The sequence below is a fragment of the Tamandua tetradactyla genome, chromosome 4 (genome assembly GCF_023851605.1).
Source record: "Tamandua tetradactyla isolate mTamTet1 chromosome 4, mTamTet1.pri, whole genome shotgun sequence".
In the NCBI taxonomy this organism is placed as follows: domain Eukaryota; kingdom Metazoa; phylum Chordata; class Mammalia; order Pilosa; family Myrmecophagidae; genus Tamandua; species Tamandua tetradactyla.
The window spans coordinates 65,469,648-65,483,857 of record NC_135330.1 but is presented as its reverse complement, the minus strand read 5'-3'; the positions used below and the strand labels follow the sequence as shown (position 1 = coordinate 65,483,857).

Here is a 14,210-nt window from a genome sequence, read left to right as displayed (position 1 = left end):
TGCAGTACTATAAATTTTCTTTTCAGCATGCTTTAACTGCAACGCATATATTTTGATATGTTGTATTCTTTATTTTCATTCACTTCTATGAATTTTTAAGATTTCCTCTCTGATCAATGAATATTTAGAAGTGTATTATTTAACTTCCACCTGTTCAAAACTTTTCCTATTTTCTTCATGTTATTGATTTCTAATTTGATTTCAATATAATTGGAGAACACACACTTTATGATTTCAATTTGTTTAAATTTTCCAGGTTTGTTTTATGACCTAGGATATGGTGGATCTTGGTGAATGTTCCATACACACTTGAGAAGAATGTGAATTCTACTGCTGTGGTGTAGATGTTCTATAAATGTCAACTACAAGGGTTGATGGTGATGCTCAGTTCTTCTCTATCTGCCAATTTGCTGTCTAGAGGTTCTAGCAATTGCTGAGAGTGAGATACTGAATTTCCCAACTATAACTGTGGATTTAACTACTTCTCCTTTCAGCTTTATCAGACTTTGTGTCATGTATTTTGAAGCTCTGCTGTTTGGTGCATACAAATTTTATCTTATCAGTCCACCAAGAAGATACAGTGAACTTATCTTCTTGTTAGGTTGGTATTTTTGTCATTATAGAATATCTTTCATTGTACCTAGTAATTTTCTTTGCTCTGAAGTCTACTTTGCCTGATATTCATATCATCCTACCTGTTTTTTTATGTTAATTTTTAGTATTAACATTTTTTCCCTATCCTTTTACTTTTGGTGAACGTATTTATGCTGCCGTGTTTGAAATAAGTTTCTTGTAGACAGCATATCATTAGGTCATTTTTTAAAAGTCTATTCTTCCAATTTCTGTTTTTTAATTGGTGTATTTAGACCATTACATATAAAGTAATCATTTGTTAGGGCTTAATTCTACTGTTTTATTACTTGTTTTTTGTTGGTTTCCTTTGTTTCTCATTCTTTTGCTTCTCTTTTCTTGTTTTCCTGTGGGTTATTTGAATGAGATTTCCTCTTGTTTTGTTTAAACCATTTAAGCTTTATATAATTTTTGCTAGTGGTTGCTCTAGATATTTCCATACACATAAATAATTTATCACAGCCTACTGGTATCAGTGCTGTACCATTTTGAGTGAGGTATTGAAATCTTACCTCCATTTAGGCTCCTTTATTTCCCTGCTTTAAAAATAAAATTGTTGGGTGGGCCACGTGGCTCAGTGGCAAGAACGCTTGCCTGCTATGCCAGAGGACCCGGGTTCGATTCCCATTGCCTGCCCATGTAAAAAATAAAAATAAATAAAAAAAATAAAATTGTTTCAACTATTTCCTCAAAATACACTTAGCACCACAAAACTGATGTTTGTTACAATTTCTTCCACAACCATAAAATATGACTTAAGAAAGTCAGGAGGAGAAAGATAATCTAAAACATTAGCCCATTCTATCTATTTTTTATTTCCTAAGTGAAGTTCCAAGCCTTCTTCTGTTACTGTTTCCTTTCTGTTTACAGAGTATCCTTTAACTGTTTTTTTAAGGATATGTGTACTAACAACAGATTCTATTAGTTTATTTTATCTGAGAATGTCTTTATTTCTCTTCATTGCTGAAAGAATGGATAGATTTTATTATGTCCTTAAGTTCACTGATTCTATCTTCTGTCATCTCCACTCTACTCTTGAGCCAATCCAGTGACTTTTTTTTTTAATTTTAAAAAACTTTTTACATGGGCAGGCACCGGGAATTGAACCCGGGTCTCTGGCATGCAGGTGAGAACTCTGCCTGCTGAGCCACAGTGGCCTGCTCAATCCAGTGACTTTTTTTTTTCTGTGTATTTTTTTAAATTAATTTTTTTAATTAAAAAAAATAACAACAAACAGACACAAACATTCTTAACTTATGATCATTCCATTCTACATATGTAATCAGTAATGCACAATATCATCACATAGCCAATCCAGTGACTTTTTAATTTTGTATGTTCTATTTTTCAGGTCTATAATTTCCATTTGTTTCTTGCAGTTGTCCAGCTGTGCTTGAGAATAGGCAATTACTTTTATTATGGGATTTTTAGACTAGATCATTTAGCCTTGACTTAAAGTCATGTTCTCCAGTCATCTCTCTTGGCAATAAAGACATATATTTTGTGTTCTACCCATCTGATTCCTCAGTTGGTCCAGGAATCAGGTGGTGAAGTGATACATTATTTATAGAAATCTAATAAACCAAAAAAATATATTATGAACAATTTAAAAATTTTTATTGGCAGAATAATAATTCCACCACACAAATGGATCGTAATTTACATAAATAATTCCCTATTGTTGAATAGTAAGATGCTTTCCAATTTATTATACTTTTGTGTTTAGATCTAAAGGGCTTCATAAGAGAAAACTTGGATGAGTATAGAATATTTTAGGGCAGAAACAATGTGAATTAGTGTTGAATGTTAGGGGAAAATATTTCTACTCCATTCATGATATTTCCTTCTATCCTGTGTTCAGTTCAAACCAAAAATCTTGGAATCATCCTGACTCTTTTTTTTTTCCAGACTCAACATCTGGTCCTTCCACAAATCCTGGCATCTCCACCATTAAAATATATCTTGAATGCAGTCAGTTTTCACCACTCTCACACTAGCCCAGGGTTTCCCAATCTCAGCACTATTAACATTTTGGACTGGATAGTTTTTTGTTGTGGGGAAGATATCCTGTGCATTGTAGGATGCTTTGCAGCATGCCTGGCCTCTATCCTAGATGCCAGTAGCATCTTCCAGTTGTGACAAGCAAAAGTATCTCCAAAGATTGCCCAATGTTCTCTAGGGGCTGTATCATCCCAAGTTGAGAACCACTGCTTAGCTTTGGTCAGGGCCATCTCTTACCTGGACAAAACAAGGCCTTTTGCCTTGTTTCATTTGCCCTTTAACAACTGATCTTTCATATGACAGCTAAAGCAATTCGGTAAAAATGTAAATCAGATCACATTGCTCTCTTGCTTAAAACAGAATAAATTTTGAAGTCCTTGTTGTGGTCTGCATAGCCTTCCATGACCTGGCACTGGCTACCCTTCGGATCACTTTTCCTATCATTTTCTTCTCTTCACTCACTCTTCTGTTGATGCACTGGTCTCTTTACTGAACCTTCTGAACTAAGAATATTCCTCCAACTAGACTTTTGCGCTTCTGTTCTCTTCCTCCAGAGAGTCTCCTGGCTCAGTCCCTCATACTGTACAGGTCTCCAAACTTTATTCCCTAGAGTTATGTTCTCTAATTACTCTCTATATAATAACACCTCCATTGCCCCCATATAACTCTATATAAACATATACAACACAAATATATAAATGCATAAATTAATATTGTTTCTTAGATCCAGTGTACTTTTGAATATATTTACAAATTCAGATTTATAATGTTTTCTTAGATCCTTATGTATAGAGGGAGGTAAATGCTGTGATTAAATTTGAATTTTTAAAGTGTACAAGTTCAGATTTCCAGGGTAAGCTCTAAATGAATAGAAATAGAGGCTATAATTTCCAAACTAGTAGAGGAAAAGTGTAATCAGAATATAAAACATAATCAACACAAAAGAAGTATAGAGAATGTGAAAAACAGTACAAATAAAAATAAAAACAGTACAAATATAAAGTACAAAATAAGATGGTATGATTTATTTTAAAGTATTAGTAATTGCATTAAAACTAAATAGATTAAATTCTAGTTATAAGGAAAACATTGTCAGACTGGATTAAAAAATCCAACTACAAGCTGTTTTTTAAGAGACTCATCTCAAGCATAATGATACAGCAAGGTAAAAAGTAAAAAGATGGAAAAAGTTACAGTATGCAAATAATAATCAAAACAAAGCAATGTGGTTATACTATTGGCTTTAAGTCTATATCGAGTAGACTTTAAGCTAAAAAGCATTAATAGAGAAAAAGAAAAACCCTGCATAATGATAAAAGTTTTAATACTCTAAAAAGATACACAAGTATCAAACATGTATGTACCTAATCATATAGCCTCAAACATACAAAACGAAAGTGGACAAAAATGAAAGGAGAAGTTGACAACATTGTTTCTATAAGAGTTGATACTCCAAGTCAGTTTTAGTTTGAGTGTGATTTCACTCAAGTGCTGAATGTATAATAATTTCAAGCACACATTTATGAAAACTAGTCCCGTACTATATCATAAAGGACGTTTCAAATAATTGGCATCATAGAGAACACATTCTCTAACCACAAGATAATTAGTTCAAAATTCAATAATAAGAAAAGATGGGAAAAACTTCATCTATCTGAAAATTTACAATACTATTTAGAATAAAATTTTAAAAAATCACCAAGAAATTGGGAAAAAAATTAGAACAATAGTAATAAAAATATGGTGGTTCAAGTTTTATGGGATGAATTTAATAGAAATTTAGAGGATAATTCATAACCTTAATTGCTTTTATTAAAGAAGTATGAAAGCTAAAAGTTAATGAGTAAGGGGAACTAGAGCCCAGAAAAAGCAGATGGAAGAAAACAGTAAAGAGCAGAAATGAATACAGCAGAAAATAAACATAGAATAGAGAAGATAAACTAAGCCCAAGATGTTTTTTAAAGTGACTTCTACAATTGACAAATTTCTGATGAAATGGATTAAGAAAAAAAGGCAAGACACAAAGTATAATAGTAACAAAGAAAAAGGGTCTTAACTGTAGAGACAGAAAAATAATTTTATGCACTAATTCTGAAAACTTATGTGGAAAATTCCTAGAATAATATAAAACTTGGTTTATAAAGAAAGAGAAAAAGTTAACCATTTTATAATCATCAAATATTCATATCATTTATTTAAAACTTTTCCCAAAAAGAAAATACAGATTCAGGTGTTTTTACATGTGCATTTTAGCAAATAATACAGGAACATATGATTACAGTCTTGCCAATTTCTTCTTTCATTTTTGTCCACTTTCGTTTTGTATGTTTGAGGCTATATGATTAGGTACACACATATTTAATACTTGTGTATCTTTTTAGAGTATTAAAACTTTTATCATTATTCACGGTTGTTTTTTATTTCTATTAATGCTTTTTAGCTTAAAGTCTACTTGATATAGACTTAAAGCCAATAATAGAACCACATTGTTTTATTTTGATTATTACAAAATGGAATATAATAGAATGGAAAATATGAGAGTGCTTTGTGTAGTAAGGATAAGTACTTTGTGACATGTTAAACATATTTTAGTTGAGTTATAATTCACAGACCATAAAATTCACCCTTTTAAAGTGAATAATTCAAAGGTTTTGGTATTTACATCAAGTTTTTGCAACCATCATCATCTAATTGCTGAATATTTCATCATCTCCAAAAGGAACCCAGACCCATTACAGTTACTCCCCATTCCCTCCTATCTCAACCCCTGGAAATCATGTACTTTTTGCCTCTATAAATTTGCCTTGGCATTTATACGAATGAAATCACACAATACTTTTTGTGTCTGTCTTAGCATGATGTTTTCGAGGCTTATCCATGTTGTAGCATGTATCAATACTTCATTTCTTCTTTTATGATCAAATAATATTCCATTATATGAATATACCACGTTATGATTATCCATTCATTGGTTGATAGATATTAGGTTATTTCTACTTTCTTGGCTATTATGAATAATGCTGTTATAGAATTTGTATATATGTTTTTTGCAATGGACATATGTTTTCAGTTTTCTTGGGTACATACTTAGGGTGAAATTGCTTGGTCATACGGCAATTCTGTGGTTGACTTTTTGAGGAACTGTCAACGTGTTTTCTGCAGTAGCTGCACCACTTTACATTCTCATCAGTAGTCTATGAGGGCTCCAATTTCTCCACATCCTCATGAACACTTTTTCTGGTCTGTTTTTTAGCTTATAGCCATCCTAGTGGGTGTGAAGTGGTATCTCATTGTGGTTTTGATTTACATTTTCTACTATGATGTGCAGCATCTTTTCATGTGACTATTTGCCATTTGTATATTTCTTTTTGGAGAAATGTCTATGTAAATCCTTTGCACATTTTTAGTGGGTTATTTGTCTTTTCATTATTGAAAAGAGTTTTTATGTATTCTGGATACTATAGATCCTTATCAGATCTATGAATTGCAAATAGTTTTCCCTGTTCTGTGGAGTGTCTTCTCACTTTCTTGACAGTGTCCTTTGAAGTGCAAAAGCTTTTAATTTTGACAAAATCCAATTTATCTATTTTTCCTTTGGTGGCCTGTGCTTTTGGTGCTATATCTAGGAATCCACTGCATAATACAAGGTCACAAAGATTTACACCTGTTTTCTTCTAAGAGTTTTTTTTTTTTTTTTTTAAGTTTTAGCCTTACATTTTGGTCTTTGATCCATTTTGAGTTGATATTTGTATATGGTCAGGTAGTGGTCCCACATCAATCTATTACATATGGCTATCCAGTCGTGCCAGAACCACTTGTTGAAAAGACTGCTCTTCCCCCCATTGAATTATCTTGGCACTCTAGCCAAATATTTAACTGGCAATAAGTGTATGGGTATATTTCTGTATTCTCAATTTGATTCCATTAACCTGTGTATCAGTCCTTATGCCAGTACCACATAACTCTGATTATTGTAGTCTTGCAGAAAGTTGTGAAAATGGGGAATTATTTTGCAAGTTATTGTTTGGCTATTCTGGGCCTCTTATCTCTACATATACTTTTAGGATGAGTTTGCCAATTTCTGCAAAAGGATAAGGGGATATTGGATTTTGATTGCGATTGTACTGAATCTGTCTATCAATTTGCGGAGTATTGCTATCTTAACAATATTACGTCTTCTAGTTCATGAATACAGAATATCCTTCCATTTATTTAGGTTTTCTTTAATTTTATTTTAATGATGTTTTATAGTTTTCAACATACGAGTGTTGAATTTCTTTGATTAAATTAATTCCTAAGTATTTCATTGCTTTTGATACTATTATAGGTGGATTTTTTTTCTCAAGTGTTTTTGGATGTTTACTGGTAGTGTATAAAATGCAATTCAATTTTGAATACTGATTTTGTATCCTACAACCTTGCTGATCTCTTTTATTAGCTCCAATAGCTTTATTGCGTGTGTGCATTCCTTAGACTTTTCCATATGTAAGATTATGTCATCTGTAAATAGACATAGTTGTATTTCTTCCTATCTTGACACCCTTTATATCCTTTACTTGCCTAATTGCCTTATTAGAACCATGGAGTATAATGTTGAATAGAAGCGGAAAAAGCTTTTGTGCCACTTCTAAGTTACACAAGTATGCATATGATGTATGTATTTGGTGTTTAAGTGTATATGTGTGCATATGCTTAAAAATGTATCTTAGCTGTAGGTGATGGTAAAATAAAGTTTGAAAACCATTGTCCTAGAGAAACATTTGCACACATGCACTAGAAAACATATATAAGCATGTTTATATTAGGAATGCTTGTGGTAGCAAAAACAAGAGTGCAAAACAAACTAGAAACAATCGAAATATCAAACAACAGAAGAACAAATAAATAAACTGTAGCACATTTATACAAAGGAATGCCATTCATAAGTTGGAAAGTAATTAACTGCAACCACATGGATGAATGTCATAAGCAAAATAGTAAAATGAAAAAGCAATTGCAGAAAGTACATATAATACCATGTCATTTATATGCAGTTCCAAAACATGTAAAGCCATAAGTATTGGATTAGGACTATGTGTGGGAAAAAATGGTAAAGAAATGCACGGGCACGAAAAGCACCAAATTCAGGAGGGTGGTTGCTTGTGGAGGAGGCAGGGAATAGAAATTAGGAGGGATGCACAAGATGTTTCAAAGGTACTAGTAATGCTTTTAAAGGTGCTGGTGTTACACTGGAGTTCCTCTTATTGTTATTTTCGTTTTTTACAGGTTATTATTTTGTAAGTACTGCAAGTAAGCAATACTTAATAAAAATATAGCAAAAGTAAAGCTATAAAGTGCTTCTTATATACGTACTTCTTTCCTAGATTGGTTGTCTCCCTCCAAAATAAACCAGGAATAAGCCCCACAGCAAAATTCCTGTGATGCTTGCACTTTGCCCATTACACTCAGGAGAGGTGCCGTGGCAATTAAGACGTGCCTGCTCACCACATCTGCTCCATGACCCCAAACAACAACATGTTTCTCAATTCTCTCCCAACCACCATCTCCAGATCTCATTGCTTCGACATTTGGATATTTATTTGCATGGGTCTACTTGTGTTTTGTATCATTTTGCTTCTTTGGAGAGCTGCTCCTTCCCATCTAGTGAATACCTCACTTGGTTTAGATGTATTAATTTGGCATGGCCCCTTATTTCCTAGTTTTCAGTATGGAAAAATGTTTTTTCTATTTTTAAAAATTTGGTTAGTCTTTCAAGGGGAGTTAAATGTCTGAATTCAAGCCACCATCTCTACTAGAAATGTTACTGCTATTTTTTAATGAGTAGGTAGTCTAGCTCTTCTTTCTAAGACTATGGCTTAGAAATTGGTATTATGACTCTAGAATTGAGATCCTAAACAACGCAACTTCCAACTCACCCTTCATTACAAACATAATTAACAGTTGATCCAAACTGGACGCCTGTGTTTACATGTACCATGCCATTTGTGGGTTCTGCAGGAGTTCCACATGATTTACCTACGGGAAAGAAGCAGAATATTGGGACTGTGTGTATAATACTCTGAACTCCTGTTGCTGAATAAAATACCAATCTAACAATGGCTTACAGAATGCAACTCTAGTTCTCATGACTCTGCAGAACGTGCCACCTTGAGGAAGCTCACTAGACTGCCGCAGGATTAGCTACCTATTCCCACATCCCAAAAGACCTCCCCTCAAGATCTGTCCCATCCTCACTTTATGTTTCCTGGGAAAAGGAAAATTTCATTTATTTCTGAAGTGCTAAAATCTGTAATTCAACAAGTGTAACTCAAAGTTCTCTAAACCTTGGAATTTCTCCCTACCACATTATTCAAATGTACTTTTTTTTTTTTTTTTGTCCTGAGTCATTTATTACTCAACTTTGGTCACTGAAGCCTTCTAGCGAATGGTGAATCCTGCTTTGTGAACTTGTAATCAAGATGTCAAGAACTCAAAGCAGTAAGACTATAGGATCTGCAAGAATAACTTTTACATGGATTCTACACCTTGGCAAATTTTTAAGTCTTTTTAGTTCCAAAATTTCAACAATTTGAATCAGATCCTACAGATGTGTGACTGACACAGAGAACCTCCGACTTTAGAAGTACTCACGTTTGCAGAAGTTTTCGGCACTTGACCAGATAGAGCTTTTTAGGCAGATGATAGAGAACGACCTACTGATGTACCCAGGGCGGCATTCATACTTCAGAGATGTCCCAATGGGAAACTCAGACTCACCGGTCACACTGGTAGGCTTGGCAAATGAAAATTCTGATGGGGCCTTGCATTGACCTGAAAACCAAAACCACAGCACCACCAGAGTTAAGTGCTTCCCCACTTCCTCTTTCTTTCCAAAATACTTCATAGATGTGATTACGGATAAGACCAAAGAAGGGAAAGGACACTTTAATAATGGCAAAAGGAGTGTAGCTAGTTTATAAATCAGCTTTATATCAGCATCTACTCATAAAAATGTTCTTGCTTCTTTGAAGACTATTAAGCAATATCTGGTCTTTCACTGAAGGGGAAACTTCACTTCATAGTTTCAAAGTTCAGTCAATGAGGAGATGACTGTGCTCAGGTTCACCCATCCCATCCTTATTTACTGCTCTCCAGGATATCAGGATACACTCATGCACTTCACCACCCATCTTCACTCTTAGGGTTCCATCCAGACCTAACAGGCTTATGTGAGAAGACTTTACAAGCTGCCTCTCGGGCCCTTGATAGCAGTGGCCTCTGTTATAAGTGTGTTGCCAAGTCAATCATTTCAGCACAAGGGCAAAACAAAGACCCAACAACTAAAGCTGCACTTCCCTTGCTGGAAGTACCTATTTTCTGATGCATTTATGGAATTAAATACTAGACTCAGTTACTTCCTCTTAAATCCTAGTAAGTTTAAGTGAAAGGAATAAATATACCCTTTAGAGTCCAGTAATGTGTAATTAAGAAAAAATATTTGTTGGGAAAATATCATTTTACTTTGGTTTAGAAAAATTTTCTGTTTTGTTTATTCTACCTACATTTCCCACTAACTTATTTAAATTATGGAGGGTGGATTGAGGTCAGAGGTCATCAATTTTATTAGTCTTTAAGGAACCATATTTTAGCTTTATTGATTTTGCTATTATCTTTATCTTTATATTCCCGAGTTTACTTTGCTGTTTTTTTTTAATTATTATTACTTGAAATGATTACCCAGAGTGGCATTCATACTTCAAAGATGTCTCAGTGGAAAACTCAGACTCATCATTCACATTTGTATGTTATTTTTTTTTTCAACTTTTTGTATTGTATAAAATAAAGCTCATTAATTTATTTTAAGCATAAATTTAGCTGCATTCCACAAATTTTGATGTCATATTTTCATTTGTTTCATTTTAAAATAATTTATAATTGCCATAATGATTTCTCCATTGTCTCACGGTTATTTAGAAGTATTTTGCATAAATTACAAAAACTTGTGAATTTTTTAGTTGTATATTTATTATGTGTTTCTAGATTAATTTTACTGTGCTTATGAATATATTCTATAAGATCTTAAACTTTTGAAATTGGGTGAGGCTTTTTTTTTAATTTTTAATTTTTTTTTTCTTCTTTTACTTTGGGTGAAGCTTATTTTATGGAACAGCATATGGTCAACCATGTAACTATATTGTATGTACTTATAAAAAATGTATGTACTACAGTTGTTGAGTGCAGTATTCTGTCTATGCCAGTGAAGGGTGGTTTGTTAATCACATTTGTTCTAATCATCTAGATACTTACTAATTTGGGGGAGTCTGTTTATTCTGCTAGATACTGAAAGAGTTGTGCTAAAATATACTATTTGATTAAACATTTTCTTATTTCTTCTTCTAATTCTGTAAATATCTTGCCTTTTTATTTCGAGGTTTTGTTATTAGGCTCATACAAACTTAAATTTATTTATTTTAGGGTAGATTGATCCTTTTATCATTTTAAAATATATCTCTCTATCTCTAGTAATGAATCTTGCCTTAAATTCTACTTTGTCTACTTTATTTGTACAGCAGATAAAAAACAAATAGTAAGATAGTAGATTTAATCCCCAATATGTCAATAATTATATCAAATGTAAACACATAATGAAAATTTTAAGACAAAGACTGTTATAGTGCAATATTTGCCAAAATAGCTTTCTTTTGGTTAGATTTTACATGATATCCTTTCCAGAATTTTATATACATCCATTCTGTTTCAGTGCGTGTATATATATATACACATATATATATACACACACATGCTTTCCTTTTTGCCTGCACCATATAGTTTTTAATATTATTATTATTAATTTTTTCTTTTTAATCTTTATTGTGGTTGACATTATGTACAACACAACACTTCCTATTTCAACCATTTTCAATTATACAATTCAGTAGTGTTAATCCCATTCACAATATGGGGCTACCATCACCACCATTCATTAAAAAACTTTTTCACAACCCCAAACATAAGTGTCTCCTTTTTTTCTTAAACTTTTTTTTATTGTATAGCATAACATATACACGAAGCAAGGAAATAAAAAAGCAACAGTTTTCAAAGTATTCTTCAAAAAGTGGTTACAGGACAGATCCCAGAGTTTGTCAAGGGCTACCATATGATCCTCTCCTATTACTCCTTCTAGCTGCTCCAGAATATAGGAGGCTAGAGGGCTTAGATACTTTTTTTATCATTACAGTTGACTTTTTTCTTTTTTTTGTGAACAATAACATATATATATAAAAAAGCTATAAATTTCTAAGCACAGCAGCACAATTTGTTGTAGAACGTATTTCAGACTTTTACATGAGTTACAAGTTCACAATTTTAGGTTTTTACTTCTAGCTGCTCTAAAATACTGGAGACTAAAAGAGATATCAATTGAATGATTCAGCATTTGTATTCATTTGTTAAGTCCTATCTTTTATGTATAATTCCACCATCACCTTTGATCTTTCCATACCTCTCTTTGGGGTTGTTTGGGCTATGGCAATTCTAAATTTTTCGTATTGGAAGGGTCTGTCACTAATATGGGGTAGGAAGATGGGACTATCTGATGTTCTGGAGAGGCTGGGCTAGATTTCAGGACTTATCTGGTCCCGGGACCCATCTGGAGGTTGTAGGTTTCTGGCAAGTTAACTCTAGTGCCTGGAACCCTTGTGGAATCTTATAAATCACCCTGGATGTTCTTTAGGATTGGCTGGAGTGGTCCTGGTTGGGGGTTGGCAGGGTATGATAGGTAGCAAGATCTACTTGAAGCTTGCATAAGAGTAATCTCCAGGCCTCTTGACTCTATTGGAATGCACCATATAGTTTTAATTTTTAATTTAGTAAGATAGAGGTTCCCAGACTTATTCAGGTCACAGAATCCTTAGATTATTTATTTATTTATTTACTCTGTGTCTGCTTTTTATCACTTAGCATAAGGTTTTTAATAATATTTATTTTTATTAGAAAAATTATAGGTTTACAGAAAAGTCATGCAAAAAATACAATGATCCCATATATCCCTCTATTGTTGATACTTTGCATTAGTGTGATATCTTTGTTACAACTAATGAAAGAATAACTATAGTCCATAGTTTACACTACGTGCATTTTTTTTCTTATATGCCACTCTGTAACAGTGTCATACATTTATTATAATTCATGAAAGAACATTCTCATACTTTATTAACCCCAGTCCACTCTCCACAACAGGGATCACTGTTATACAGTGCCTTGTTTTATTTTCTAACTTTCATCCTAGCAACATATACAACCCAAAACTTCCCCTTTCAACCCCATTCATATACATAGTTTAGCATTGTTAATTACAGTCATGCTAATGTGCTAACATCATCACCATTCATTTCCAAACCTTTACAATCAACATAAATAGAAATAAGCAACATAAGTAGAAATCAGCTTCCCATTCTGTACCCCCAAACTGTCTCTTGGTAGCCTATATTCTAGATTCTATCTCTATGAGTTTGCTTGTTGTAATTAGTCCATATCAGTGAGATCAAACAATATTTGTGCTTTTTGCCTGGCTTACGTCACTCACCAAATGTCTCAAGATTCATCTATGTTATTGCATGCATCAGGACTTAATTCCTTTTTATTTTTAATATTTTTATTGAGAAATCTTCAGACACATACATTCCATATATGGTGTACAATCAATGGCTCACAACATCATCGCATATGTTTGTGTGCCTTGTGATGTCACTGAAATCCCTGAGACACTGCTCAATTTTCCTGTTCTTTTCTCTACCTGCTTTTTCAATGGCACAGTTTTGACTGTACTGTCTTCTAGCTCACTGATTCTTTCTTCTGAGGTTCAAATCTGCTGCTATATGCCTCTAGCGAATTTTTTTTTACTCTAGTGAATTTTTAATCTCTATTATTGTGACTTTTATCGCCACAATTTTAATTTCTGTTATTTTTTTATACGTTCAATTCTTTTTTATGTTCACATACTGTTTTCTTAATATCCGTCATCTCTTTATACAAATTGTCCTTCTCCTTGATTTAGGAGGTTTGTTTGGCCATTTTGATTATTTGCCTAACTTCTCAGTCTCTTTTGAAGTTTTCATTTGTCCCCTTGACTGAGCCATATCTTCCTGTTTCTTAGGATGACTTGTGATTTTTTTGCTGATGTCTAGGCGTCTGATTCTCTTGGTGGGTTAACTCTGAAGGTCCATTTCTCCCTCCTGTCTAGGGTTTTATTGTCAATTGGCTCTGTATTGAGGATCTTCTTTGACATTTGGTCTGACTTATTCTAGGCGTTCAGAATAGCCCATGTTTAACTGTTCGGATTTGCTCAGTTCTTCTTCATCTGATTCCTGCCCTTTACAGACTGCGAAATTTTTAAGATTGCACCTCTGTGCAAATCGTTTTACCTCCAAGAGAGTTTCCTTTTCTCTATTCCTTCTCTGGGAACCTTGATCTGTCCTGTTGTTTTTGTGGAGACTTTTTTTCCCAGCACCTATAATTTGTTTACATTCTCTCTTTCACTCAGTGACCTATTTTCATTGCATTTTTTAGTTCTGGGACCTGTCCTCTCTTAGAGCTATTCA

The 14,210-nt window shown here is 33.3% G+C and overlaps 1 protein-coding gene across 2 annotated transcripts in view; it reads right to left on the bottom strand.

Annotated features, from left to right (window-relative positions):
• The window catches only part of CR1 (complement C3b/C4b receptor 1 (Knops blood group)), a 102,700-nt gene that overhangs the window by 82,022 nt on the left and 6,468 nt on the right, over positions 1 to 14,210 (bottom strand). For both annotated transcript variants that reach the window (XM_077157654.1, XM_077157655.1), the window contains exons 2-3: positions 9,262 to 9,441; positions 8,547 to 8,646 (exon numbers count right to left, since the gene is read on the bottom strand). In XM_077157654.1, the coding sequence (XP_077013769.1) occupies positions 8,547 to 8,646; positions 9,262 to 9,441 (280 nt within the window). The remainder of the gene's footprint in view (positions 1 to 8,546; positions 8,647 to 9,261; positions 9,442 to 14,210) is intronic.